The 27140-nt window shown below is 43.2% G+C and overlaps 1 protein-coding gene across 2 annotated transcripts in view; it reads left to right on the forward strand.

The window, feature by feature from the left end:
- The first annotated feature begins 3368 nt into the window (after positions 1–3368).
- The window catches only part of ZCCHC2 (zinc finger CCHC-type containing 2), a 36133-nt gene continuing 12361 nt past the window's right edge, over positions 3369–27140 (forward strand). For both annotated transcript variants that reach the window (XM_054985421.1, XM_054985422.1), the window contains exons 1-11: positions 3369–4391; positions 8297–8402; positions 10629–10705; positions 13956–14027; positions 16620–16732; positions 18703–18797; positions 20208–20291; positions 21522–21579; positions 22634–22766; positions 23667–23731; positions 26770–26864. In XM_054985421.1, the coding sequence (XP_054841396.1) occupies positions 3489–4391; positions 8297–8402; positions 10629–10705; positions 13956–14027; positions 16620–16732; positions 18703–18797; positions 20208–20291; positions 21522–21579; positions 22634–22766; positions 23667–23731; positions 26770–26864 (1801 nt within the window). In that variant the 5' untranslated portion in view covers positions 3369–3488. The remainder of the gene's footprint in view (positions 4392–8296; positions 8403–10628; positions 10706–13955; positions 14028–16619; positions 16733–18702; positions 18798–20207; positions 20292–21521; positions 21580–22633; positions 22767–23666; positions 23732–26769; positions 26865–27140) is intronic.

Raw genomic sequence — 27140 nt, forward strand, 5'->3', positions numbered from 1 at the left:
GTAAAAAGGATACATTTTTTTGCTCAATAGACCTCCAATACTATCAGAATAAATTGACCACTAGATTGAAAAAAGAACCTCTTGATAGCAGCCAAATGAACTTTCATCCTTCTAAAACAATTAAGATGGGTAGACCACATATTGGAAGCCGTAAAGTGGAATCCAATATAACAAAACAGATGCACTTGCTCTATTAAATGTTTATCCAGGACCAACTAAATGTGGTACTTCCCCCACCCCTCCCCCCACCCCTGCTTACTTGGCCATTGCAGGAAGGGCCGCTTCCCAGGGCACCCCCCCTCCCCTGGGTGGCGCAGAGCGCCCCGGGTGGCAAGAGGCGATCCCGTGCCCAAAGCGGCCCGATTTGAGCTGAATTGCACCCTACAGCAGCAGCGGGCGTGCACGCTGCATGCACACAAACAGGAACCCAGGAATGGAGCAAGGTAAGTGCCAGGTCCCTGATCTCCCACTGGGGGAGTCAGGGGGACCTGGCACCCCTACTTCCAGGTCCCTTCCTTAGAAATTATATCATGCTGTCACCGTTGCCCCCCCCCCATGTCCCTGCCCCCAGACTCCCATTGACTGTGCTTGGCAACTCTAGCATGGACTGAAATCTTAGTTTCACATGTCTAACTCTTATTGTTTTAAATTGAAGTTTAATGTTAGTTTCTTGTACTGTTAGCAGCAACCCATAGCAATTTGCCAACTTGTTTCTTTCCCAAAATGAAGTTTCAGTTTGGAGTAGCCACAGTAAGCCCTTGCTTTTGTTCAGTTAGCATTGTAATCTCAAATCAATTTCTTTGGAAATCAATCGCACTTGTTTAAGTGAAACTTATTTCCAGTAGAGAAGACTCCGGACTGCAGACTCGGTCATTCTTTCCCCCACTTGCATTGGCCGAGATCCATTCTTGTTAGTGGCTTCAAGCCAAGATCCTACAAGAACAGTTCTGAGTTTCACTTTCATTTCAGGAAGAGTCCAGGAGCAAAGTTTCATTTCTCTTTCTCCACATAGGTCTCCTCCCATTATTCTCTATAGTTGTAAAAATGTCATGATCCTTTTCTTTACTCATTCACTTTCCTTTTTAACTCGTTGTGTTGTTGCTTATGATAATTACTGTTGTTATATGAGCATAATAATAATGGTTGGATCTCACAACTGATCATCAGAAAACATTTAGGGCCAGAGGTGTTCCCAGCTCTTCCCTCCCCCCAGCAGCCATTTGTGACACCAGAAAAGTTTACTCCAGGGGTCAGAGGACCAGCAGCGGAGTAATAACTACTTGGGCAGCTGCAGTGGGGAAGGGGAAGAGGTCAAAAATCGCCATCCATGAAACAGAAGGCAGTTTTACCCCCTTCCCCTCCTGGCCCATGTAGTAATTTCTCTATGTGCATCATGATGTGCCTGGAATGAATACGGAGCCATGGCTCAGTGGCACATGTTTTGCACGTACAAGGTTCCAGGTTCAATCCCCAGCATCTTCAGTTAAAAGGATGAGGTAGGTGATGCAAATGAGCTTTGCTTGGGGCCTTGGAAAGTGGCTGCCAGTCTGAGTGGACAATACTTTACTTGAGAGACCAAGGTCAACTTCATCTACTGCTGCCAATCCCCAGGTGGGACCTGGGGTTCTCCTAGAATTACAGCTGATCTCCAGACTACAAAGATCAGTTCCTGTGATTGAAATGGCACCTTTGGAGGGTGGACTCTACAGCATCACATCCCCAGAGCTCCCTCCCTTCCACAAACTCCACCCACCGCAATCACAGCCCCCAAAGTTTCAGGGATTTCCAAGGAACTGGTCTGGGTGAGTTAATACAAGTCAAGTGGTAGCAAGTTACCTGGTGCTTGCTACCAGCCCTGGCCCTGATGAGTTCTCCCTTAAAGGCCAAAACAGCTCTGGAAAGGCTCTGCTCCTTCCCCCTTGCCTTTTACTGACAGAAAGGCTGGCAATAATGTTGTGAGTGCTTAGCAATTGCCACTTGGGGTATTCATTTCCTAAAGCTACACATGCTCCTTCTATAATTCCGTGTTGGGGGTGTGTGTGAGTATGCCAACAGAGGTCATAGTTCATGCATCTGATGAAGTGAGCACTGTAACAGTCTGTGAATGTTTATGCCATGACTGAATGCAACACAAGAAGTGAAATCAGACCATGGGTCCATTAAGATTAGTAGCATCTTCTCTAACTGATAGCCTTTCTCCAGAATGTCAGGCAGAGAGGCCTTTCATATCACCTACTACCTGATCCTTCTAAAAAAATATATACTAGTTATTGAAGATGGCACCTCCTCCATCCAAAGCAGATACTCATCCACTGAGCTGCAGCCCCTCCCTACAACAGACTTTGATTATAAGAAATTCTCAATTATGCAATTTCAGGGAAGGCCTCAATAGTAGGGCATCTGCTTTATCATGCAGAAGGTCCCAGGTCCGATTTACAAAATCTTCTCTTGAAAGGACCAAGTAAAAGGTGAAGTGAAAGACCTCATGCTTGAGTCCCTGAAAAACTGCAACCACTCAGAATAGACTATCTGGACAGTTTCAGGAGCGTAGCCCTGTAGAAGGACAAGATTCGGGTCCAATGGGCATATTAAAAATACCCTGGTAATAGGGTTGCCAGCCTCTGGGTAGTGGCTGGTGGTCTCCCGGAATTACAACTGGTCTCCAGGCCAGAGAGATCGGTTCACCTGGAGAAAATGGCTCCTTTTGGGGGAGGGCTGTATGGAATTATGCCATGCCAAGGTCCTTTCCCTCCCCAAACCACATTTTGTCCAGGTTTCACCCCCCCAGAGCTCCAGGAATTTTCCAACTTGGAGCTGGCAACCCTACCTGGTAATCTAGTTGATCTTTAAGGTGCTATGGACCCGAATCTTGCTGTATGGACAGTAAGGAACTAGTGGTCTGTCACAGTTGTTCATTACGGTCCCCGCTCCCGAGAAAATTATGGTTACAGAGAAAGGCGGGATTATTTATTTGGGTATTTTTAACCGCCTTTCCTCGTCATTTTAGATACCTGTCAACGGTACCTGGTGGTGCTTTAGGACCCAGCGGGAAGCTAACCATCTCCCACAAGGCAAGAAGGGCGAGCAACGCGAGCTCTTGGAACGTTTCCGCCGTCTACAGACCCGCTTTCTCATTGGCTGCTTGGGAGGGGGGGCTTCGCTTCTCTCCGTCCGTCCCCGGTTCCCGTCCGTTCTTTTTACTCCCTCCCCTAGTTTCTTGTTCAGCGCGGGAGGGGGGGAGTGCTCGTGACCTGCGCACTGGCGCCTCTCTGTGCCGCCCTCTTCCCTCCTCGAGCCCTCGCGCGCCGACCTGCGGGGGAAGCGGCAACGGCCGCCGCCATTTTCCTCGCTGTCGCCCGAGGCGCCTCGGTTGCTCCTCCTCCTCCGCTCTGGTTCTTCCTCCTTAAGCAGGGCAGGGGGAGGGCGGAGGAGGAGGAGGAGATGAGCGGCGGCGCCCAGCCCGCCCACTCGCTCCCTTCATCCTGAGGATGCTGAAGATGAAGCTGCCGGTGAAGCAGCCGCGGCAGGCGACGGCCAGCCAGAAGGAGCCGGAGGGCGGCAACAACGGCCAGGAGGGAGCGGCGGTTGGGCTGAGGGAACGCGGCGGCCGGGCCTGTCAGGCGCGCCGGAGCGGGGTCGGCGCGGGGCCTCCGGCGGGCTGCCTGTGCGGCTGCTCGGCCGGCGGCGCCCGCGAGGCGGTCTACGAGTGGTTCGGCCTGGCGCTGGGTTCGGCGGAGCGGCTGGAGTTCGCCGTGGGGCTGCTCGACCTCCTCAACCCGCTGGAGCTGCGCTTCCTGGGCTCCTGCCTGGAGGAGCTGGCCCGCAAGGACTACCACTGCCTGCGCGACTCCGAGGCCAAAGCCAACGGCGCCGCCGCCACTGCTGCAGACGCCGCCCAGCAGCCGCAGCCCCTCGTGCCGCCGCCTTCTCCGACTCCGGGCGCCGCCGCTTCGCCCCCTCCTGCCGCCGCCCCTCCTCCGTCCGCGGGCGGCAGCGACTTCCGCGACCCCGCCGTGCGCTCCAAGCTCATCGTCTATTTGGCGTTGCTGGGATCCGAGAACCGCGAGGCCGCCAGCCGCCTTCACCGCCTCCTGCCCCGCGTGGACGCGATCCTGCAAAGCTGCCGGCCCCTCGGCCCCCTGCATGGCGGTGCAGCAGAAGCGGGAGGAGGAGGAGAAGTGGAGGCGGCGGCCCTGAACGGCCCTTGCGCGGAAGAGGGCCTGGGGCTGGTGGCCCAAGAGGAGCTGCTGCTGCTCTTCACTATGGCCTCCCTCCACCCCGCCTTCTCCTTCCACCAGAGAGTTACTCTCCGGGAGCACTTGGAGAGGCTGCGCGGGGCGCTCTGCCGGGTCGCGGAGGAGGCGGGTGGCTTCGGCAGCCGCGGGGCTCGGGTAAGCCTTCCGCCGTGCTCCCCCCCCCCCGCGCTCATTCATAGCTTGGTTCTCCCCGCCTCCCTGGAGAGCGGGACGGCGAGCCCGGCCTTAACACCATACGTCACCCCACCCGGCGAGTCTTCCTGCTGAGCCGCTGGAAGTCTTCCACGAGCTCCAACCAGACTCGTTTGGGGTTGGAGAAAACTTTTCCCTTACGACATAATTGCTAGATATTTAGATTAGCTTTTGTAGCATTCCCTCATAACGGTTCTCTGGGCGGAGAGAGCCAGACAACGGTGTAGCATTGTGGTTAAGTGGTTGGGCTTCAAATCAGCACTCTTTTCGTTTGTATCCTGCTACTGCTATATGCCAAGCAGGTGGCCTTGGGTTAGACACTCCTCTCAGTCCCAGCTCCCCAGCTGTATTGTGGGGATAATAATAATACTGACATTGTTTACCACTCTGAGTGGGGCACTAATCTGTCTAGAAGAGCAGAGTATAAGCAAAATCATTTATTTCTGCGTTTATCTCAGATTTAGAGCAGATTACACAGTGTAAGCCAATGCAGTCAACGGTACAAGACCTTTAATAAGCAATATGATAGAATTGGGATTGCAGAGATGTGAACAAAGCGTAAATATTTAACCATGACATTTTAAACAAGCAGTCATATTATATAAGCAGAAATACATTGCATAAGTAGTGCTCTAACAGTGTATGTATAGCAACAGGTAATGCATACTATACAGCAGTAAAGTCTATGTACATATTGTCTTTGGTAAAACATCCAGCTTGCAGAGATCCACATACGCATTTACCATCAACCAAAGGAGTCACATTTATTTCCATCCCTGGCATGATGTTTGCATCTCAGGGAGGCTCACAGATTATCTGTTTTATGGTGGCTGCTTTTAAGATGAAAACAACCTGCCAGCCACAGGCCCCATCAAAGAAGGACCTTGACCACTTCCCTCAAATGTGGCTGTATGCCAAATTGGGGAACAGTGCTTGGAAGAGCCACAAGAAGTATGTCAGAACCCTATGGCTTCTCAGCCACTGGGTATCACTGTCATACACTATTGTGTATCCGATTCCAAATCTGTGCCCTAGTGTGTAATTTTAAAAAAACAACAGATAATGGAGGCAGCATGGCAGATGTTTCTATACCCCCTAAAAAACCCTGCAAGGAATGAGTCCTACAGATTCCCTACTTTTTTAACAGTTTCCTGTTCTTTCTGAGGTAAGCTTCGTTGTTGAAGGCTTACAAGTGTTAACTGTTTGGCGCCATTTTCAGTTTGTTTGAACATGTAGGTGTAAACTAAATTACAGTAGCAACTTCAAAAGATCTAAAGGACTTGAAGGTTGAATTGAAATTGCAGTTGGGCATTTTACTTGTTAGACAAAGACCTGGCCAAATATTAGACAAGAATGTTAAGCAGTTAAAGTATCTTTTTTGTTACACTAATAATCAAAATATGTATGCTAATTACAAAAACAAATTAACTTTTAAAAAGTAAGGAATTACCATAACTTTTAACAACATTAAATAATCTGAGATGTGTGAAGAGTTCACTGAACTTTTCTCTGCTTTTATTGTGGAACAACAGAAATAATAAATAGTTACACAATTTTAATCTTATTTTTAAAATAACTATTTAAAAACAAGATTTTTTTAAAAGACAGTTACTGTTAAAGGATGCTAATATAATGAAATAAAAGGAGTAAACTGCAGAATTCTTAATTTCAAGGAATATTTAACCACTCAGTTGATGGGTAGATTGTCTGCCTTAGTTGAAACAGTTAAAAAATAAGTGCACAACTGGATCAGACCAAGGGTCCATCTAATCTAGTATCCTGTTTCCAACAGTGGCTAAACAAAAACATCTGGATATCTTCAACACAGAGCATGAAGAAAATTGCCATTTCCTTTTGTTTTGCCCTCTGTATATGGAATTCAGTTGGTCACTCTGAATTGTAGTATTATGAGAAATAGTTTTTTAAAAACTGTTCTCTTTACAATTTGCAATCTCATTGTTCTTTATTATATCTCTCCTTTGCTGAAGTGTTTTCCATCTAGAATGGACAACTTCAGAGACCAATTTTACGTTGGTAGCCTTCTCATGTACAAATATAAACTTGGGTAGAGTCTTTGAGACTACTTTGAAAAAATAGTGGCGTGGAAGTGTGCTACTTGCTGTTACTAATTTTGTGTTTGATGGTAAAACACGATTAGAATTTAATAGCCAAATTCAGCCTGCGGCTGACTGTTGGTGTACCCAGACCTTCTTTCTAGTAGATAAAATGAGTCTTACTCCTAGTAAATCTTACAAGTGGTTTTGAGAAACTGCTCCATCTTGATACAGGAAGCATATTGGAGGCTTTTCAGTATAATAGAGGTTGTAGAAATCGTTTCTATATTGCTTTATGATACAGTTGCAGGATTGCATCTAATGTCTAAGAGTGTGTTTCCTGTATATGAAAATGAATAATAAAAGAATATCTACAGAAACTAATGCCAGAATAAATCTGTTGTAGTGAACACCGCAAAGTCTTCTAGCATCTTAAAGGCTAAAACAGCACTTACTAGACAATGCGTTTAATTTTTTTAATGGCTACTTTATTCTCTCATAGTTCATCACACATTCACAAGTGAAGCATTTGAAGCTAAAGGGCTTTGTTAGTGTTGCTTGTCGTAACTTCCCACTTTAATATTTTAGTAATATTGCAAGACTTTTAATGTAAAGATGACCATGACTGTCTCATAGACTGAATCAAGTTTTGGGATTTAATAAGTTGTACAATATAACCAAATTATTTTATATTGAGGCTGCTTCAGATACTGTGTGAGCAGTTCCTGTCCCAAGGAAGTTGGCTGTGAAAGGATATTAGACAGAGGCATGGAGGATAGATCCATCAGTGCCTAATAGCCTGGGTGACTAAAGGGAATCTCCAAAGCACTTAATACCATTGCTAAGAAGCAACATCAGGGCTCCCTGCCCTGTTTGTTGGCCCTCCAGGTCAGCTAGGCCACAGTGTGAAACAGAAAGCTGTCCTGGTTGGAACACTGGGCTACTCTTGTGTGAAGTTAGTTTCCCTTTGTAGTTGTATAATTCCAGCATCTTTCTGTATTCCTGTTAACTGTTCTTTGCCTGATACCACAGTGTTCCTGAGGGCTGTACTGTTTTACTGTTCAGTATCCTCCTTTTAGAAAGAGGAACTGCATGTGCATTGGAGGCACATAGGAGACAAATATTCTCATATGAACATATGAAGTTGCCTTATATTGAATTGGACTGTTGGTCCATCAAGATCAGCATTGTCTACTCAGACTGGCAGCAGCTCCCCAGGGTCTCAGTTTGTGGGCTTTCTCACCATCTATTACCTGATTATTTTAACTGAAGATTCTGGGCATTGAACCTGGGATCGTCTGCTTGCCAAGCAGATCCCTCTCCACAGCCTTCTCTCAGGTTCTCTGCATGCCAAGGAAAATGTGCATGATGAAAAGCAGCCGCCTGCCTAGATGCAGTTATCATTCACTGCAAACAAATCAAGGCTGCGGGCAAACTATTGTTTTTATAAGTCACTTTAGGTTTAGAAACATACTGCAAGAAGCATAATAGATACCATTAGGAGACCATTCTAGATATTTAACGTGCCTTAAATTGACAGGTTTTAGTTGCAGGCCAATAAATTGATTCTTCAAGGTGCTATAAGACTTTTCTTAATTTTTCAATCGTTGGCACTACTTTAAACTTGTTGAACATGTTTTTGGTAACTGTAGCGATCCAGCTGCATTTTAAAAATTGAAATGTTCTGAACTCATGCATATAATTTTGCAGTGCCTTCTCATAACTTAGTCTTTCCATTATCAAATTTTTACACTTTTAAATAAATGTATATTGAATTTTCTTTCTTCATTTTAGAACTTTTCCCATAACTGCATGCCAGGTAACGAGAATAGTTTGTTTGAACAAACAGCAGTGCTTCATGATAAACTTATGATGGCCTCCCACAGACCACAGCAAGAAGGTACGTTGATAGTAAATCTCATCTCTGAGAAACTGACAGTGAAATCCTAAGCAAAGTTATTCCACTCCAAGCTCATGGATTTCAGTGGGCTTAGACTGGTGTAACTCTGCTTAGGATTTCACTGTCAGTGTGTCTTTTTGACTTCGTCTTCTGTATATACTTCTTGTCTTGTTTGCTAGTCCTAAGCACAACCACTTTTGCCACTTCTATGCAAACAGGATCAGTTAAGCATAGCTCTTAGCTTGCTGGGGATAGCCTGTAGGATTTTATGCTTCTTCCCCTCATCCCTTTGCTCCCAGACCATGAATCCTCTTTGATATTGGCAATTATGGCAAATCTTGGCTGCTGATTTAACCAGGATGTGAAAAAAGTTTATAGGCCTGCCAGTATAATGTTCCCCAGTTATGGCTGGTGAGCCATGAAATTCCCCTAATGAAAGGAGAGATGGGGGGGGGGAGAAAGACTGCAGTCCTTAGGCTCACTGTCTCTCATCCACTGTACAGAACTGTGTTTCTATTGAGTCACAATACAATATCATAGTTGTTGAACTTCTTGCTAACATCAGGGTGATGGTTGCTGCCTAGACAGTAAAAACTGATGCTCCTCATAAAGGTAATGTGAAGAGACAGTGAATGAATGGATTACAGGATTATTGGACTGGTTAAAATAAGTATGCTGCTGGGAATTTGTTGAATTACTCAACTTTCGGTAAAATCTCAGAGCCGCAGTTTGCAGGAAAAAGCCACATAATCTCAAGAAACAAATTAACTGAAGTATTATTTGGTTCTTGATGATTATTCCTGAAGTGTTTTTAAAGTAAAAATGTATCTCATCTGTGTGTAATTACTGAGCAACAGGAAGTAATTCATGACCATTTCACACGTTATGCCCATGCAAGCCTGCATTTGCTATCATGCCTTCTTGAGCTGTCACCTCCCAACTCACCTTCGTCCACTCTCTCCCTCCTGGTCTTGCAACCACTTTGGCGGCTCAGCCCACAATTTGAGAACCACTGAATTGGTTGGAAGAGACAGTAAACTTTAGTGTCTGTAGTGCTTTTAGATGTGTGAAGATCACTAGGTAACTACTGCAACAGCCCTTCAAGATTAATCAGTAGCACTTGATACACACATTCATAGGGTAGTGGTTAGATTGAAAGTAAGGGGCTTAACTGAGATCACCCAGTGAGTTCAGGGCCAAGCTGGAATTTGAGTAAAGGACTTCTTTTAAGCTCATGCCCTTCATCAGGATATTACACCAGTGCTGGCTCGCAATTGATATACATTAGTAGCCTCTCTTGTTTTTCTCCCCTCTTGTACCTCCTAATTATATGAAAAAATATTTTCCCAGATACTCCTACTAAATGTATTATTAAATGTAAATATATTAAATTGAAGGAACTGTGGCACAAATATCATAGGCTGGCTTTTTGTTGCCATATAACTAAGCTAGTTGTACTCCATAGAGTAGTGAAGAACGTAAAGCAACAGTACTATTAGATAAACTGTTTGAAGTAGTATAATGTGTATTAATTGCCTGAAGAGAGGACACTGAATTTGGTTTAAGGGTCCATTCCCAATTGCCTCTTCCTACAATAGTAACTCAGCTGTTTCCGCTTCCATGGTAACTAGCTGAAGTGTGTCTCTTCATCCTATTGTTCAAATGTAATTTAGATGAAATGTCCTTTTCTGGGCTTCATGACGGAAATAGCTGTACCATTTTCCTTGGAATGAGTAACAATGCAAAGTGCAGTACATTTTGATAAAGTCAACATATCGCTGTTTAAGAAGATATAAATAATTACTTCAAGTTTATGCTTTGTCCTTTTAACACTAGTTCACTGAAATGCTTCCAAGTATTTCTGGGCCCTTGACATACAGCTCAGCTTTAACTCTGGCCTGCCACTGAGATAACACAGTAGTGAACTAGTACTAAAAATGCTGTTTCAAGTAAAAAGCCGAAGAGCCTTATGATCACTGTCTTTGACCTTCTTCCCTGCTGTATTTGTACAAAATGAACAGAAGAATGTTTCCCATTGCATTATGGTATTGATTCAGTTTTAGGATGCTACAGCTTCCCAGGGCCACCATAAGGAGACAGTGATATGTTGATAGTATCCAGGAATGTTGCTGAAGGGTTTAGGCAAAATGGCCAGATACCCAGCGGGTGATTGCTAATCTTGGAAAATACTTGTGATTTTACATCTTCAGCTTGTATTTCTTTCAGCTGTACACATTGAGAAGATAATGTTGAAAGGTGCACCAAGGAAAAGGGCTGACAAACATCTAGAATATACTTTCAAAGTAAGTGATCTGTTTGTAGTTACAAATATGTGATGTTCAAAGTTATTTGGGGTATAAATAGCAGCATACAAGAGGAGGACTTGCGAGGATTTGTAGGGGAGGGGAAAATCCTATTTTTCCCATTCTCCCCCACCCCTATCAGCTGCATCTCTGGCTTTCCTCTGCCTAGCCGGTACCTGGAGCTTAGTTCTTCCTCCTCCCCTCTTGGTAGTGCAGCTGCTGCTGTGATGTTTGATACTCTTTTGGGTTTCTACAGCCATCAAACATGCAGTGTGAACTCTGGAAGAAGAGGGCGCAACATCAGGCTAGTGTTTCCCTCCCCCCCCCTCCAGTGTTTGCTGAACTTTCTTTCCCAAAGTGAAAGTCATAGTGTGTTTGGTCTCATTGGGTTGATTTGCCTATCTGCACAGGAACAAGACCAAGAGAGAGATTTGGCAGAAGCAAATTGCAGCATCAAAGATGGAAGACTGTGATGGGGGGATGAAATAACCAGCCAGCTGTGCTATATTCTTACCTACACAGGAACCAGCCATTGGCTATTAGATATAGGGATGGTAGAATGAGATTGGTGCTAAGGTTGTCCTTCTCATAAGGCATAGCCTTCGTACGGGAGGCTAATGCTTGTAGCTGCCACTTTGATGTATGATGTTGGTCATATCTATTCTTCAGTTTTAAGAAGATACCTGTAATTGTATGAATCTGAAAAAGGGATCTGCAAATGATGGCCAGAAATTGGATTCTGACAGCAATTAAAATGCATATCCTAGGACAGAGATAACAGAACCTACAAGCAGTGTAGGGACCTAGTGTCCCTTCCAAAATGGCATCACAGTTGTTCAATTGGGATGAAACATCAGTTGTTAATTGGAATAGAAGGATTGCTTCCTATCCTGCCTTTTGTTCCTCTTCGTTGGACAGCAGGAACAAAAAGAGTTGTGAGCACTTTGCCTTAGCAGAGCAGGGCTACTAAAAGGAGGGATGCCGCGGAGTACCAAACCAGGAGGATAAGAACACAAAACTCCTGCGGTAAGAATCAAGGTATTTAAAGTACACTGTGCCAATAAGCAATTTCAATGTATGATGTAAACACTACTTACAGTTCAATCCAGTATAAGATAGATAATGCAGTAAATCTTACATAAAGTGCAAATGCAAGATGCATATACAATTCTTACAAAGTGCAACCATACAATGAAATACAATATTGTGAAAGGAACTTTTCATTGTATGGTTGCACTTTGTAAGAATTGTATATGCATCTTGCATTTGCACTTTATGTAAGATTTATTGCATTGTTTATCTTGCACTGGATTGAATTGTAAGTAGTGTTTACATCATACATTGAAATTGCATATTTGCACAGTGTACTTTAAATACCTTGATTCTGAGTAGAGCAGGGAGCAAGGGAGTTGAGTTTCAGGCTGCTAGAAACAATAGTTACTATCAAGCCAAGCTGAAACTGAGGTATGTGGAGCGCTGACATAATACACTGAAGTGGTATGGTACATGTCTTACAACAATCTTGTATGTGACTGAGATGAGTGTAAAGCAGACAGTATCAGAGTAAATGTATACTCATACATAGATAAAATCAATTAAAATTTGATGTTCTTACCTGAGCCAGCAATTCTGTTTGTTGCATACATATTTGTAATAAGAGACCTATGATTTTGATAAATTCTTCCCTGGTAACCCAGTATTGTACAAAATGGAAAATGTCAATTGAAATATAAAATATTTTAATGCCTTGAAATGCTATAGAAGTGTATTTGAAAATGCTTGGCTATTTTGTACTTAAAGCTGACATTTTTTTGTCCCCTGATGTCCTCCTAAGTCACCCAGAAATAACATTTGATATAGCAGATTGCCTAGTGTAGTGTCAGGGCAGTAGCTTAGAAATTGCAATTTCAGGGCAATGGCTTAGAGTGAGGCACAGATTTGTGCCTTGTTGATTACAGTGCTTCTGAATGCGAAATAGTCGTTCCAAGTGATCATTATAACTTGCTATTTTAGTATTAACTTGTGTCATACTGAAGAGAGCTAATGAAGTGGTTAGAGTGTTGGATTAGGACTGGGTTCAGGTTAGGGGTGTGTACCCCCCCCCTCCCCAAATCTAGATGATTTTGGTTTCGGAATTTTGTTTTAAAAAAAAAATTGGGTCAGATTCTCTGGTCTGGGTTAGAGAATACCAAATTTAACTGACCATTATTCCCTGTGGGGAATAATGTCAGGGGTCTGGGGGGGCATTTTTTGAGCTAGCTCCACTAAATTTGGGGGAAACCCACTCCTGACTACTTCCAAAAGACACCCCTCCCCCAATTTTGAAGCAAATTAGACCCTAGGGCAAGTTCTGTGGGCCCCTGAACCCACTGCCCGCAGCCACTCTCCATTGTTTCCTATTGAGACAATGAAGATTGAAGAATTCCTAGATTGCGGCTGAGCTGCGGGTTTTAAAGGGCACCCAGTGCTAGCAAACTAGGGCTGTTTTGGAGCTTGGGCAGGGGGGAGAGGCAAAATGGGATCCTGCCCTTCTCCTCTGCTCTGCTAACCCTGCGCTGCTTTCCTGCAGCAGTGGGACAGGGCTGCTCATTCACTGCTGCAGGTGTCTGAGGCAGCTCTCTGATACAGCCAGATAATCCAGCCCAGCAGAGTTTGGCCCCTCCAGGGGTTTACCTGGAGATCCAGCAAAGCCGGAATACAACAAATCAGCATAAATCTGTCTTTAAAAGCTGGTTTCCAGAACCAAACTGCACAGCCAGATCCTCCTTCATCCATGAAGGTCACTATAATCTTGGGCCAGTATTTAGCCTATCAAACCATACACAGTGGTTGTGAGGATAAATTGTTTGTGAAGGAGCAATGTACACTATCATGCTCAAGGTACCTGCTCACAAAATAAAAGATAAAATCACTAAAATTAAAGGCCATTAGATGCTTAAAATGTTTTGCAGGCTAAATTATCCTCGTAAGTCCACAAACTGAAAGCAGATTGCAAAACCAGTTAATATGATCAGCACCCCTAGTTAAAGCCCCGGTAAAAAGAATTGTGTTGGACTGATGCCTAGTAGGGGAAAGTCCTTCCACAGGCGAGGTGCCCTGGTCTTGGTTACGACCCTCCTCACCTTCGTAGTTAGTCCAGAGAGAACAGGCTTTGTAGGTAGGATGTTAACAGGTGGGCTGGATAGTAATAATGTGATAGACACCAGTCCTACAAAAGATAAGTGTTGTCAAATCACTGCTTTTCTTTCAGGTAACCTGGTCTGATCATTCTATATCCTGTGTAACAAAAACACACCAAGATCTACAGGAATTTCTACTAAAAGTAAGTATTCAAATAAGATGTAGTATCATAGCTGTAGCATAAGGTACAGTGCCAGCTGGAAATAAATGTCTGTACTTGATTTGCCAGGTATATGTGAATAGTTGGTATTTTAAAACAATTGTTTGTCCTACTGGACAAACATACTTACAGATTTTGTATACACAGTGTTTGTTACAGACTGGTGAGCATTATTTAGAGTAATTATTTGAACATGGATAAGGGCTAGTTGTTCCCTGTTAGATCAGCTGTAGTCACAATTGAACTATGCATGCTGCTTCTGTTGCCTTCCGTTTAGAGGAGTGATAGTTTATTCAGTGGCTTTCTATGCCCTCAGTCTTCTTACTTTTACTCCTTCTATGTGTCCACTCTTCTTAATCCCAGTGGGTCTGGTTTATGTCACTCTCCATGTTGCATTATAATCAGCTTTGGCTATTAAGTCAGTGAGTCACAGTGTAAGATAGCATATGGAATGGATGCACTTGGAAGAGTGTTGCATATTGGTAATGCAGAATTCATTATGATGGGTGGGAGTTTCCCATGATGAAAGGGTCCACTGTCTCAGGAAGAGCCTCGTTACACATTTCCTATCTCTGAATTAATTTTTGGTTGGTTGTGATTTTTGTGAAAGTTAAGGAGTTGATGGTCACTGCAGACTTAAAAATACTATCATGGTTATTGTAGCGGAGGCTGGTTTGTAATACAGGGGTTACAAAGTAAAATAAAATATATTCCAAATAGGTATTTATTATCAGTGTACACAAAGTTCAAGTTAAAAACATAGAGCCTTAATAGCAGGCTACATACATACGTTAAAAATAGGTAAACCGTTCTCTATACACACATGATGATAATACAGACAAATGATCAACACTAAAACAGACTGTATGTGTTTCGGCCCCAAGGCCTTCCTTACTGGTCACTTGTACAATATTTATGGTAAACAAACTCACACATGCTCTTCATTTGATATTGTATTCTGAGGCTTGGTTTCCCATGTTTCTGGGTGTGTTTCATCAATCTGCTACAATCTGTTTAATCAACCAAGCTACAATCAAGTGGCGAGATAGTGTGAGTGCAATCGCTTTGTGAAGCTGTCCATGGTTTGCTACAGCAATCTGTATGATACCACACAGTACAAGAGATGAGAGCATCAGGAGCATTTTATACTGGTTTCTGGATGTGTGGGTATGTTCGTTTACCATAACTTGACCCCTGTATTTTCCCATCTGTTCAGGTTGAGTCTGTGGGGGCCTTCTCCTCCATCCCCTTCTCTTCTTCATTGTGTACTTACAAAATGTCATCTTAATAGATCCCATCCTATTCTTAAAAAATTTCAAAGTGATCTATCAAGATTTAAGCCTGATATAAGTACTGATACAACTGTCAGTACTGATGCCCACTAAAGTCAATTTAATCTTACTGTAAAACATGAGAAGTCCTTATAGAGTTGGTGTAGAGCCTTTTTGGATTCAAAATACTCCAAAGGGAGATCCTCTAGATTTAATTCCCTGTAACGTTGTTAAATGTCGCATACGCGGCTTTTCATCAACTGGCATGCACTTTCACCCACCCACCCCCCGCATAGTGGCATCCCTGCTGCCCCCTTGCTGTTTCACATACGACGTCATGATCCCAGCAAGATCATTGACCAGGTTGTCATATAGCGGAATCCACTCTGATGGAGTGGCCTCTAATGCACCCATAAACTGGTCTAAGGTGTTAGGGACGAGTAGATTAGCAGTCATTTCTGCATCCCTCTGTGACCACTTGACCCTGGGAAGCTTAGATAACATGCTACCACCATTCTCGCTCACGCGCACGCTCCCAAGAGCAATACCAGAACTGTCTAACACCAGGGTCACTTTCAGTGCAGTCTGATATTGCAAAGGCTTTCATCGTATCCCTCCGGGCCGGTGAGATTAACATGTAGTCCACCACACTGCAACCCCGAGATGAGGCAAACGTAAATTCTCCTGGAGAATCATAAGGATGCAGTCCATTCAAGATGACAAGATTAAACCTTAAACAAAATTGGGCCAGATAAACACCTGCCTCATTAGCTGTTTGATCTTTAGAAAGTCTCGGTTCAAAGAAATGGGTGAGTATATCAGTCTCGAGGTCCAGCCCCAGCTTTCCAGCCATCACATGAGAAGTGTAATGGCAGCAATTGTGAAATAAATCAAAATATTTCTGAAAATGAGCTTTGCGTTGTGATTGAAGTAGAATTTCAGTCTGAGAATGAAAGAAGGGGTTCGGCTTCAGTAACATGCAATCTTCTAAAATAATGAAAATCCATGAAATTTGCTTTATCCTCAGTGTTTCTTTCTTTTTACTGCATTTTTCAAAGGACTATTTTTATCATTCACACAGCTTTGGGATTAAAAATGTTTTATGAAGTGGGGACTCTGGAGAGCAATTTCTTAATATGGTTTCAGATATGAAATCTCACAAACTATCATCTTGTTACTGATCTGTCTTGGTAGACGTCCAAACAATACTGAACGAGTTAGAATTGGAGGTGTGGAGCCATTCTTCCTTAAGGCTAAAACACCAGATTAACGTTGTCAGTAATGAACATAACTTTCCTCTTAGCTTCCAAAGGAACTCTCTTCTGAAGCATTTGACAAGACAATTTTAGGAGCACTAAATCAGGGGTTCCAGAAACAAGAAGAAAGACGACATCCAGATTTAGAACCTATGATAAGGTAATGGAATGAAGGCTATAATAGTGTTTACTGAAATACCCAGTTTGGCTTGCTTTCAGTTACAATATTTGCATGTGATTAATATATTTAGTAGGAATCTGACTGCTTAAACAGGAAACAATTAAGTTTGCATAGCTTAGTTGCATTAGAAAACTCAGCTGATGTTTCCAGAATTTTAAGTATCTTGTTTGTGTTACATTTCTGGAGGTGGGTTGGAAAGCAGCATGAAAGCAAATGCCTATAGCTGCTTAAAATACTAGAAATGGCAACGACTCAACAGAAGATGTCATATTTATACACCAGCTTTCACATTCTTGCTTTGGCATTTCCACTCTAGGATGTGTGGGAAGAAATCCAGGGGTTAGGGGGAGGGAAGCATGTTTTAAACTGGAGTAACTCTGCATAGGATTGTGCTATAAGCTTATGTGCAGTAGAGGATTGAGTTATGCCTTCCCTGCCCAATCAGCTTTGTTGGCCCTCCTACCTAGTTATGTGTTTAATGTGTAATATTTATATAGGGTCTGTATGTTTAAAACGTATTGCTTGTAGACCTAAGCATAACTTAGGTCTAGTGAGATAACTCACTAAAAACGTCAGCACAGAGATAACTCACTAAAAACGTCAGCACAGTGTGCGACTGCCATAAAAAAAGCTAATGCTATGCTAGGGGTTATTAGGAAAGGGATTGAAAACAAATCAGCCGGTATCATAATGCCTCTGTATAAATCGATGGTGAGGCCTCATTTGGAGTACTGTGTACAGTTCTGGTCGCCACACCTTAAAAAAGATATCATAGCACTGGAAAAAGTACAGAGAAGGGCAACTAAAATGATTAAAGGGTTGGAACACTTTCCCTATGAGGAAAGATTGAGGCGCTTGGGGCTCTTTAGCCTGGAGAAAAGACGACTGAGGGGAGACATGATAGAGGTTTACAAGATAATGCACGGGTTAGAGAAGGTAGAGAAAGATGTGTTTTTCTCCCTTTCTCACAATACAAGAACTCGTGGGCACTCTATGAAATTATTGAGCAGTCGGGTTAGAACAGATAGAAGAAAATACTACTTTACACAAAGGGTGATAAACACATGGAATTTGTTGCCACAGGAGGTGGTGGCAGCTACAAGCATTGCCAGCTTCAAGAGGGGACTGGACAAATATATGGAGCAGAGGTCCATCAGTGGCTATTAGCCACAGGAGATAGATGGTATTCTCTTTGTGGGGAGGTGGTGCTCTGTTGTCTTGGTGCTGGAAGGAAGGCAGTGGGAGGGCTTCTGGTGTCTTGGCCTCACTGACAGTCCTTTAGATGGCACTGGATTTCTAGCCACTGTGTGTGACAGAATGTTGGACTGGATGGGCCACTGGCCTGATCCAACATGGCTTTGCTTATGTTCTTATGTTCTTAAGCAGCTGGTCAGCTGCAGATCAGATCTTTTTGAGATTTACACTGTGTTTTACACACCTACCATTCTACAAACCTGGTGCTGCCCTGTGATCAGAGATTGTACAAACACCGTCAGTGGGGTTTGCCCATGAGGTATTAACGCCTCATCCCATTTGCTTATTATCATATGTGCATGTGACAAATGAAAGTTATAGGTTGAGGCTATCTTATAGTTGTATGTTCTAGAATAGACTACAGCTTTCTACCACATATACCTGCTGAAAAAAAAATGCCTCTGCTACTGCGTAATGTGTGAAGTAACCCTTATTTTGGGTCACGTATTGGCCTCAAACCTTAGAAATTAACTTAACACCCTTGAATAAGGTATGGATTTTAAACGGTGGAATCAGACTAACAATAGTTGTCCTGTCTTGTGGGTCTTTGCAGGGACTGGTTCTTGCAGTTAATTCTTGGGATGCTTGGTTTGCATTTACAGAGAGATTAGCTGAATTAATCACAAAATAATACCTAGTCTAAACCTTCTTTAATTGACTTCTTTAATGTAAGCAAATTTCCACTTTGTTTTTAGGCAGCTGTTTTCAACTACGTCACAAGCTTTTCTCCAGAACCGAAGAGTGAACCACTTCTTTCAGTCTCTGTCCTCAGAAACTTTGCACAGTCACAGTAAGTCATTTATTAAATGCTCTCCTGATTGTATTACTAGTGCATATGAAGCCCCCTGTCACTCAGTGTTTCAGTAGCTTGGTGCATGAGTCAGATTAGTTGACAGTCTTAAACTACAGATAAACTTGACATTGACATCAACAGAGCTGTCAGTTTAAATCCAAGTAATCCATTTTAACTGAGTTGTCAGTTATCAAATGTTCTTTATGGTAAGCCAAAGGGTAACTACTATATACTGTGTATACCATGATTTTCCATATCAGCCTCTGCTAAGCAGCTGATCCTGTGAACTGTGAAGATGATGTAGTCCATAGGATTTGGTGCTAGCATCCAGTAAATGATACCATGTACTTCCTTAGCGCAGCTGACAAATCCTGTTGGGCTCATGCTTTTCTTGGAGCTGACAGCCTGAGTTGTAGATCTCAAATGGTGAACCTTTAATGATTCCGCATTCTACAGCTCGGAGGGGAGGGAGGATCTATTCAGTACTTGATATTTCCATATGTACTGAAAACCTCATATTAAAAATTGCCAGTGAGAAGAACTGAAGAGATTTATTAAAAATAATCCCATCTTATTCAAAACTTGTATTGTTTGAATATTGATTCAAAGTTCTTAGTGGATATATTGCTGATGGCTGTTAAATTGATATATGCTGATTCCATTCCAAATCCCTTACAGTGATAGGATGGAGAAATGTTAGATGTTAGCTCAGGGGAAGGCAGTTCAAGCCCAGGTAAACTCCACTTGCTTCCTTTGCATTAATAAATTGTTTCAAACCTAGTGCAGTGGAGAGGTGGGTGGGTGGGTGGGTGGGTGGGTGGGTGTGTGTGTGTGTGTGTGTGTGTGTGTGTGTGTGTGTGTGTGTGTGTGTGTGTGTGTGTGTGTGTGTGTGTGTGTGTGTGTTACTGTCTTACATAATATTCTTTGTAACACCACACCAAAGGATTTGTCCTAAGTGTCAGACTGGCTTGTCTGCCAAGTAGAAATTCCCAGAGGTGAAACCCTCAAGACGCCCAGTGTTCATTGAATATTGTTTTGTTTAGGCCATACTGTACACCTAATTATGGGATCTTTAATTATAAGAAGGATATGAGTTAACAATGTAAGACTGCATGGTCTCAAATCACCAAATGGGAGGTGTATTCGGGTGTGAGCAGTTATTTTAGGAAACTTGGTTGCCCATCAATGCCAAATTATTGATAATAGTCGCTTATTTTTTAGGCTGTCAGCTCTTTACTGCACTGCTTTGTTCAGTGTATAAAGGTAGCTTGAGCTATATGAAAAACATTCAGTTCCATGCCCAAAAGCTACTTGCCAAAATTTTCAGTTTGCCCTTTACTAATCTTATTTTTTCAAATTTAACCTGTTGTAGCATGAGTTTGAATCTGTTCAATGGCTACTTTTCAGATAACCTTCAGTCCTCTTTAAAGACAGCTATGACATCAGAACACTTCAAGGAGGACAGTTCAGAGGCTTCAAGTCAGGAAGAAGGTAAAACCATATATTAAAAGATGAAATGTACAATTCATTGGTATACAAAATAGTAGGTGCTGTTGTGAAAGTAAAGATTTGGGGCGAAAAGTACTGTGAACTGAAATACTGAAGTTTTAGCTGTGGAGATAAAATAAGGCAACACGTAGTTTGGCCCAGGTACCTTAGGCCTGTATTAATTATGCCTGGACAGCACACCAGCTGTGGGAATCAGAAGTTTGTAACTGCATGATTATGGCTGAATGTGCGCAGTCTTGCTAGAAGAACAGAAAAGCAGGGCTTGGATCAGTATGAGAGCAAACATGTTGAGGATGTGCTGTCACTTTGCCTAGTACTATCTGTATAGATTTACAAGGATTGTCAAGGCAGTTTGGCATTAGCCAACCAGTCTGAATACATATTTATAAAATTGAAGTGCGGTCCTCCAGGCTTTCCACCTGGGATATAGGCAGCTCCCAATCAGTCAACTAAAAATACGTATAACAGTAAATTGCAATTGGTAATGATCTAAATTAACAAGAACACAATATCATCTAAATAGTCATAACATCAGTTGAAAGAGGAAGCTGAACATCAGAGTCTCCTGATCAGCTGGATTGAAGAGACATTCCATTGGTAGGAAGTTCAGGGAGTGGGCAACAGAAATCTGGATTCCTGTGATAGCTTTAGAATACCTAACTCAATCTATTAATCTGTTTCCAACAGATGTAACTTTTTTAGCCAGTCACATGTTGATTTGGGTTTTACCAACTGATAAGTACAGAAAATTACATACGAGAGAAATTATTTCCTAAGGTGGCTCAGGGGGAGAGCCTCTGGCTCAGTGGCGCAGCATGCGCTTTACATGCAGAAGGTCTGTGGTGCAGTCCCCAGGATCTCCAGTCTCACAGATCAGGTAGCCGATGATGTGAAAAATACCTACCTGCAACATTTCAGAGGTGCTGCCAGTAGACAATATTGACCTTGATAGAGGGGCTGACTAAGTTGAAGGCAGCTTAATGCACGCTTTATAGATAATCAGTGTTTTGAACTGGCTATGGATTGGAATAAAAGAATGGCATGCAAAACTAATTAAAGTGTCCTGTTAAATGGCATTGCTTTTGGCTTGCTGCAGGACTGTCAGTGTATTGAACAGATTCTAATTCCAAGTGGAGGATAGCTTTCTAGTTAAGAAATTGATTTCATCAATAAATTTTTGTGTGTTTGCTTATATTTCATTTTTCCCTCCAGAAATAATACAGCACACAATAATCCATAAGAAACATAATGGAAAATGTCCTGTTGCCAAGTAGGTATATTTTTTGTAGAAAAAAATGCATGGATTTATCATTACTTTGATGCATATATCACGATGGATTCCTGTGATAGCTTTACAATGCAATCCTGTGAAGAGTTACGCCAGTCTAAGCCCATTGAAGTCAATGGGCTTAGACTGAAGTAACTCTCCATAGGATTGCACTGTTAGAATACCTAACTCAATCTGTTAATCTAGAAATCAACATTTAGCACTTTCTGAAAAAAAAGAATGTGGAGGGTACAGAGAGCAAAACTAGGAACTAACTTTTCCAATTTATGCCGATGGCTTAGCAGCCAAGGGTGATGATCTCAGTGACCAGTCAGGGCCCTTCAGTGACATGTGAGATTGGCACCTGCAGTTACCTCACCCACACACAGCACTGGGGTGAGCATGTACCACTCTGCTCCTGGAAAATGCAGCTGGATAGATAAGCATAATTAGCTTGGTCATTTGGGCCTTGCCTTCTGAACCTTGAAGAAGCCTTGTTAACAGCACCTGTGTGGCAAGACAGGCTTTTGGGAAATGTTCTCAACATGATATCATTTACCCATAATCCATACAGACTGTGGCCAAGACAGACCTAATTCTTTAGACCAAAAGAGGCCAATTTCACTCCGCCTTCTATCCTACTTATCTTCTTATGTCTTCAGCATGATTTTAGGGCCATTACTGGTACAACTGCTCAGATTAGCCTGGCTGTGATAGTATTCTGACAGCAAAAAATGGAGCATTGGTGGCACCACTGCTGTCACCTTCTCTTGCAAACACATACTAACCTAGTTTTTTAAGAGTAGCTCGAACAGGTAAACAATTATCTCTTGACAAAATTATCCTGTTCATATTCTAAGAGGCTCAGAGAAGCCGCACAGCAGGGCTAAGGGAGATGAGATCAAGTGTGTCAGCAGTTGCCATTGCTTTTTGTCCTGTGTGAGCAGATGAATCTGAAACATCATCTATTTTGAGAAGTATGATGAAAAGAAGTGTCTTTTGCATTGCGAACGGGAGGTATAACAGTAGTGAGAATGCTCTCTCTCTCTTATAACAGCACAATAAACTCAAAATGCTCTTCTGTGGATGGCTTTGACACAACACATTCTGAACAGAATGGTATGGCGGAATGGAGAAGGAAAAGCTGTGTTATTCAGCAGCACCCAGAGCACTGTACACTTCTTGAGCAGGTATTTATTTTCATAATATAGATCTCCAAAACATATTACTTGATAGGTGCACAACCTCATATGAATAGCTGTAATAGTACATTATTTTATCTTTGCAATGGAAACTGTTTTCCAGCTACTTTACTTTTCACAAAGAAGGGGATGGCAAATGTACTCTTGTACTTGGCCAGGTACTCTTAATAGGCATGTGGGCAATGGCCACTGTGTAGCACACACTTGAGATGCAGGTTTTTCTAATTGGGCTTTTGGAATATTGGGTGTGTGTTCAGAGAGGGGCGCCTGCCAGTTAGCAGGTAGTGTGTGGTATTTTTAACCTGTGGAGTGCTATTCCTCACCTGAATTTGAGTGAGAAGCCATAGTGCTGCTGAAACCAGAAACACTAAACGGATTGGCTTTTGTGCTGAATGATACTGCCTCTATGAACTTAGAGCAGAGGTCAGACAAAGTGGTGTTGCAAGCCAAGTACACTGCTAACAGGCCACCACTCAGCTGTCTGAATTGAAGCAAAGTGGCCCTTCTGTGTAGTTTCCTATCTTTTGTACTTAAATCTCTTCCATGTTAAGCAACAGTAATCCTGTTAACCCTTTCTTTAATGTGGCCTGTGCAAAAGTTACAGGAAAAAATAGCCTAGGTTATGGTACACTGGATTAATAAAAAACACAAGAAATGAGCATGATACATAAGTGTTGTGTTTGTCTTTGTGTCTTCTCTGTTGAATCTTCTTGAGCCATTCCGGAGAAAGACAGGTTGGAAATGTTTTAAGCAGATAACCATTTCTATCAGAGGACAATATGTGCCATTCTAAAGAGAGAACCAATTCTCATGCATGTGTAATTTGGTGTCCGTAGCGTTTATTTTGGCCTAAGCAGAAGGCTTCTGATCTGCTATTTTGTTGTCTAGAACACAGGAGAGAAGAGGAGCTTGCCGATAATAAGTAAGAAGAAAGGAAAACCGCAGTCAGAAAAGTAAGCATTATCTTATGAAGTATACTGAGTATTGCTGGTTCATTTAGCAATAATATGTCTATTTAAAATGGAAAATAAATCATCTTGATTTCTGTTAATGGAAAACAAATACTTGTGATCTAGTTACATATTAAAAAATCATGGATTTGATGTGCTTAGTTTGAATCTACCCCCAGCAGAAGACATTCATTTTCTCTGCCTTCCAACGTTGCTCTATTTCCCCTTCCTCATGGCAGCCTCCAGAAGCCATGTTGCTTTTTGTCCTTGTGGGTCCTGTTCTTCCAGAAATCATTCTTTTGGGGGATGAAAGGGATTCCTAAGGGGACGTGGAGAAAATCTACATTCACCCGTTTTTTTTTTTTGTTTTTTTTTGTTTTGCTGACAACTTAGTCCAAGCCTGTATCCTAAACAACTTCAAGATGATAGACTGAATATGAATAAAACGGTGCGAGCATCCTTAGATGCATAAAAATTCTAAGCATAACTTGGAATTGTTTAAAAAGGTGACACAATCAGAATAGTCTTTTAGTGGCCTCCATATATTTGGTGCACAGAGAAAGGCATGTTCTGCGTAATTACGTTGCATGTTCTGCATAATTAGTTTAAAGATAAAGTATTTTTAAATTACGGGGTGTGTCATACAGATACTGCAAGTAGTACATTTCTGTCTGTTTCTGATCAAATAGCCAGGTATTCTTTTCTAATAATGAGGGACTTTTTCGGTGGTCATACAGTTAGATGTTGCACAGTCGCAGCAGGAGTTCGGCAGTCGTACTGTTGCTATCTTCCCATTTCTCTTTTTTTAAAGAGAATTTTAGACTATACTGAACAGCATTCATAAGCAGGGCTTTTTTTGAGCTGGAATGCCACAGGACAGTGTTCCGGCAGCTCTTTAAAATACCCACGTAACTGGTGTCACGTGAGTATTTTTTTAAATGGCTATCACCAGCCCGATCCTCACCATTTCGGCCACAATCTGGGCCATTTTGGGCCCTAAATAGGCCCAAAATGGCCAAAACGGCCCAGGTCAGGGCTGAAACTGCCTGGACCAGGCTGCTGCCGGGTGGGGGAGGGTTCCCCTGCCCAGCAGCAGCCCGTTCCAGGTTGATACTGCCCCAATCTGTGACGTTTCTACCATTTTGGACCCATTTAGGTTCCCCAGCCCAGCGGCAGCACGTTCCAGGCCAGTTTGGAGTCGTTCTGGGCATTTTGGGCCCATTTAGGGCCCAAAGCAGCCAGGCTCAGGGCTGAAACGGCCAGGACCAGGCTACTGCCAGGCAGGTGAGTATTGCCCCGCCCGGCAGCAGCCCGATCCTGACTGTTCCAGGCCCGATCCTGGCCATTTGGTGCCTGAGTTTGACCCAAAATGGCCAAAAGGGGCCCCAAACAGCCAGGATAGGGCTTCTGCCAGGCAGAGGAACACTCCCCCACCCCGCAGCGGCCAACCCCTGCCCATTTTGGGCCCAGTTCAGGCCCAAAATGGCCTGAATTGGGCCCCTGCCAGGCTCCCCTGCCTGCTGCCACACGGGAAGACTCCTCTGCCCAGCAGCAGCCCAATCCTGATCATTTTGGGCCCCTTTCAGCCAATTTGGGCCCCAAATGCCCAGAATTGGGCATGAAATGGCCAGGATCAGGCCCAAAACGGCCTGGAATGGGTCTCTGCCAGGCGGGGCAACATTCCCCCACCTGGCAGCAGCCCGATCCTGGCCATTTTAGGCCCCTTTTGGCCATTTTGGGCCCAATTCAGTCTCAAAATGGCCAGGTTCGGGCCCAAAATTGCCAGGATCAGGCCGCTGCCCGGTGGGGGAGTGCTCTCCTGTGTGGCAGCAGCCCGTTCCAGGCTGTTTCTGGCCCGTTTTGGCCCAATTTGGGCCCAGAACGACTCGGATTGGGCCCTAAATGGCCAGTTTCAGGCTGCTGCCCTGTGAGGGAGTGTTCTCCCATGTGGCAACAGCCTGTTCCAGGCTGATCCGGGCCATTTGGGGCCTGTTTGGGGCCCAAAATGGCCCAGTTCCAGCCACTGCCAGGCAGGGTAGTGGTCTCCCACGGCAGAGTAACCCGTTCCAGGCTGAATCTGTCCTCCCCCTCCCCCCATGGAGCACAGGGGCACTCCTGGGACAGCAATGCCTGCGTGAGGACATCACTACCTCCTCCCAGGAGTTGCCCTGGGTGAGAATTCCCCCACCTCTTTCCCCAGAAAAAAGCCCTGCTAATAAGCTTCTTTCAGTTTCTGTGTATACTCTTTCATCAATTGAATCATAAGTTTGAATGAGGCTGAAGGGGCCCTTAATAACTCTCCCGTATCCCAGGATTGAGCATCTAAGGTAGGAGCAGCATTGTCTTTAGTACGTCATTGTGCCACACGTTTCCAGTAAGCCAGAAGTACCCTCTGATTGCTTGTTGGGTAGGTAGAAGTTCCTGTGAGTGATATCAGCAACCATCAGTAAACTTGTTCTAATGCCAAAGGCCACTTGACAGGAATTGCTTCAGCAGCACTGTCAAAACCAGAGAGGCTTCTTAACTGTCTCATTTGTAGCATCCTAAGGTGAAATAGGCTGGGCATTCTTTATGGAGGAAAAGCCCTTCAGGACTTGCATGATGAAACCAAGACTTTCTTAGAACCATAATCTTGACCTGATATTCCACATTAGTCCTCCACACTTCTGTTAATGGAGGTCTTTCTGGAAATCGAAAAGAGGGGCTTCTGAACTCCCTGTGCATATTTGCCATTATATAGCTGTTGAAGCTTGGCTTGGCTTGCAACATTCTTGCTACATACTTATACCCTTTGAAGTATGTGAGGAAAAGTCTTTGCCTAAACTCACTACAGCAGTTTTTGCAAAGGAGACTCTCCATGACATATAGATGCTGACTTAAGCAGTCGTCTAATTATAGTAGCCGTGCTTCTGCAACCTTCATTCATATATCTTCCATTCTGACCTCAGTATCTTACTACCTTGAGCTTAACATGCTGGAATCATGCTGCTATGAGAAGTTTATTAATGCCTTTGGCAATTTTTATGTCCCCCCTCCGCCAGAGAGAAAGTAAAGAAAACTGACACCAGGTTAACCATCAGAAGTAACTGTGTAAGAGTTACAGAAGGTCACCACTTCCATCCAGGAACCGCAAAAGGTAGGAAATACATTTATAATATTCTTCAAATAAAGTGGCACATTTCGTAACAGTCATATTTGATTTGTTCAGTGATTATTGTCTAGGTGCCATGTGTATTACTTTGGTGTTTGAAAAACCTGTTGAAAACTGCAGTGACTAAATGCTATAGTTGCAATAAAAGTCTACTTTCTGTCATTACAGTGTTTGCTTTGAGTCTTCTAGAATAGACTACCTAATAGATTCTGCATTAAAGTCTCTGCAGTCCAACCCATGAATTCTGTACTTGTGCAGAGC

The sequence above is a fragment of the Eublepharis macularius genome, chromosome 7 (genome assembly GCF_028583425.1).
Source record: "Eublepharis macularius isolate TG4126 chromosome 7, MPM_Emac_v1.0, whole genome shotgun sequence".
Lineage (NCBI taxonomy): Eukaryota > Metazoa > Chordata > Lepidosauria > Squamata > Eublepharidae > Eublepharis > Eublepharis macularius.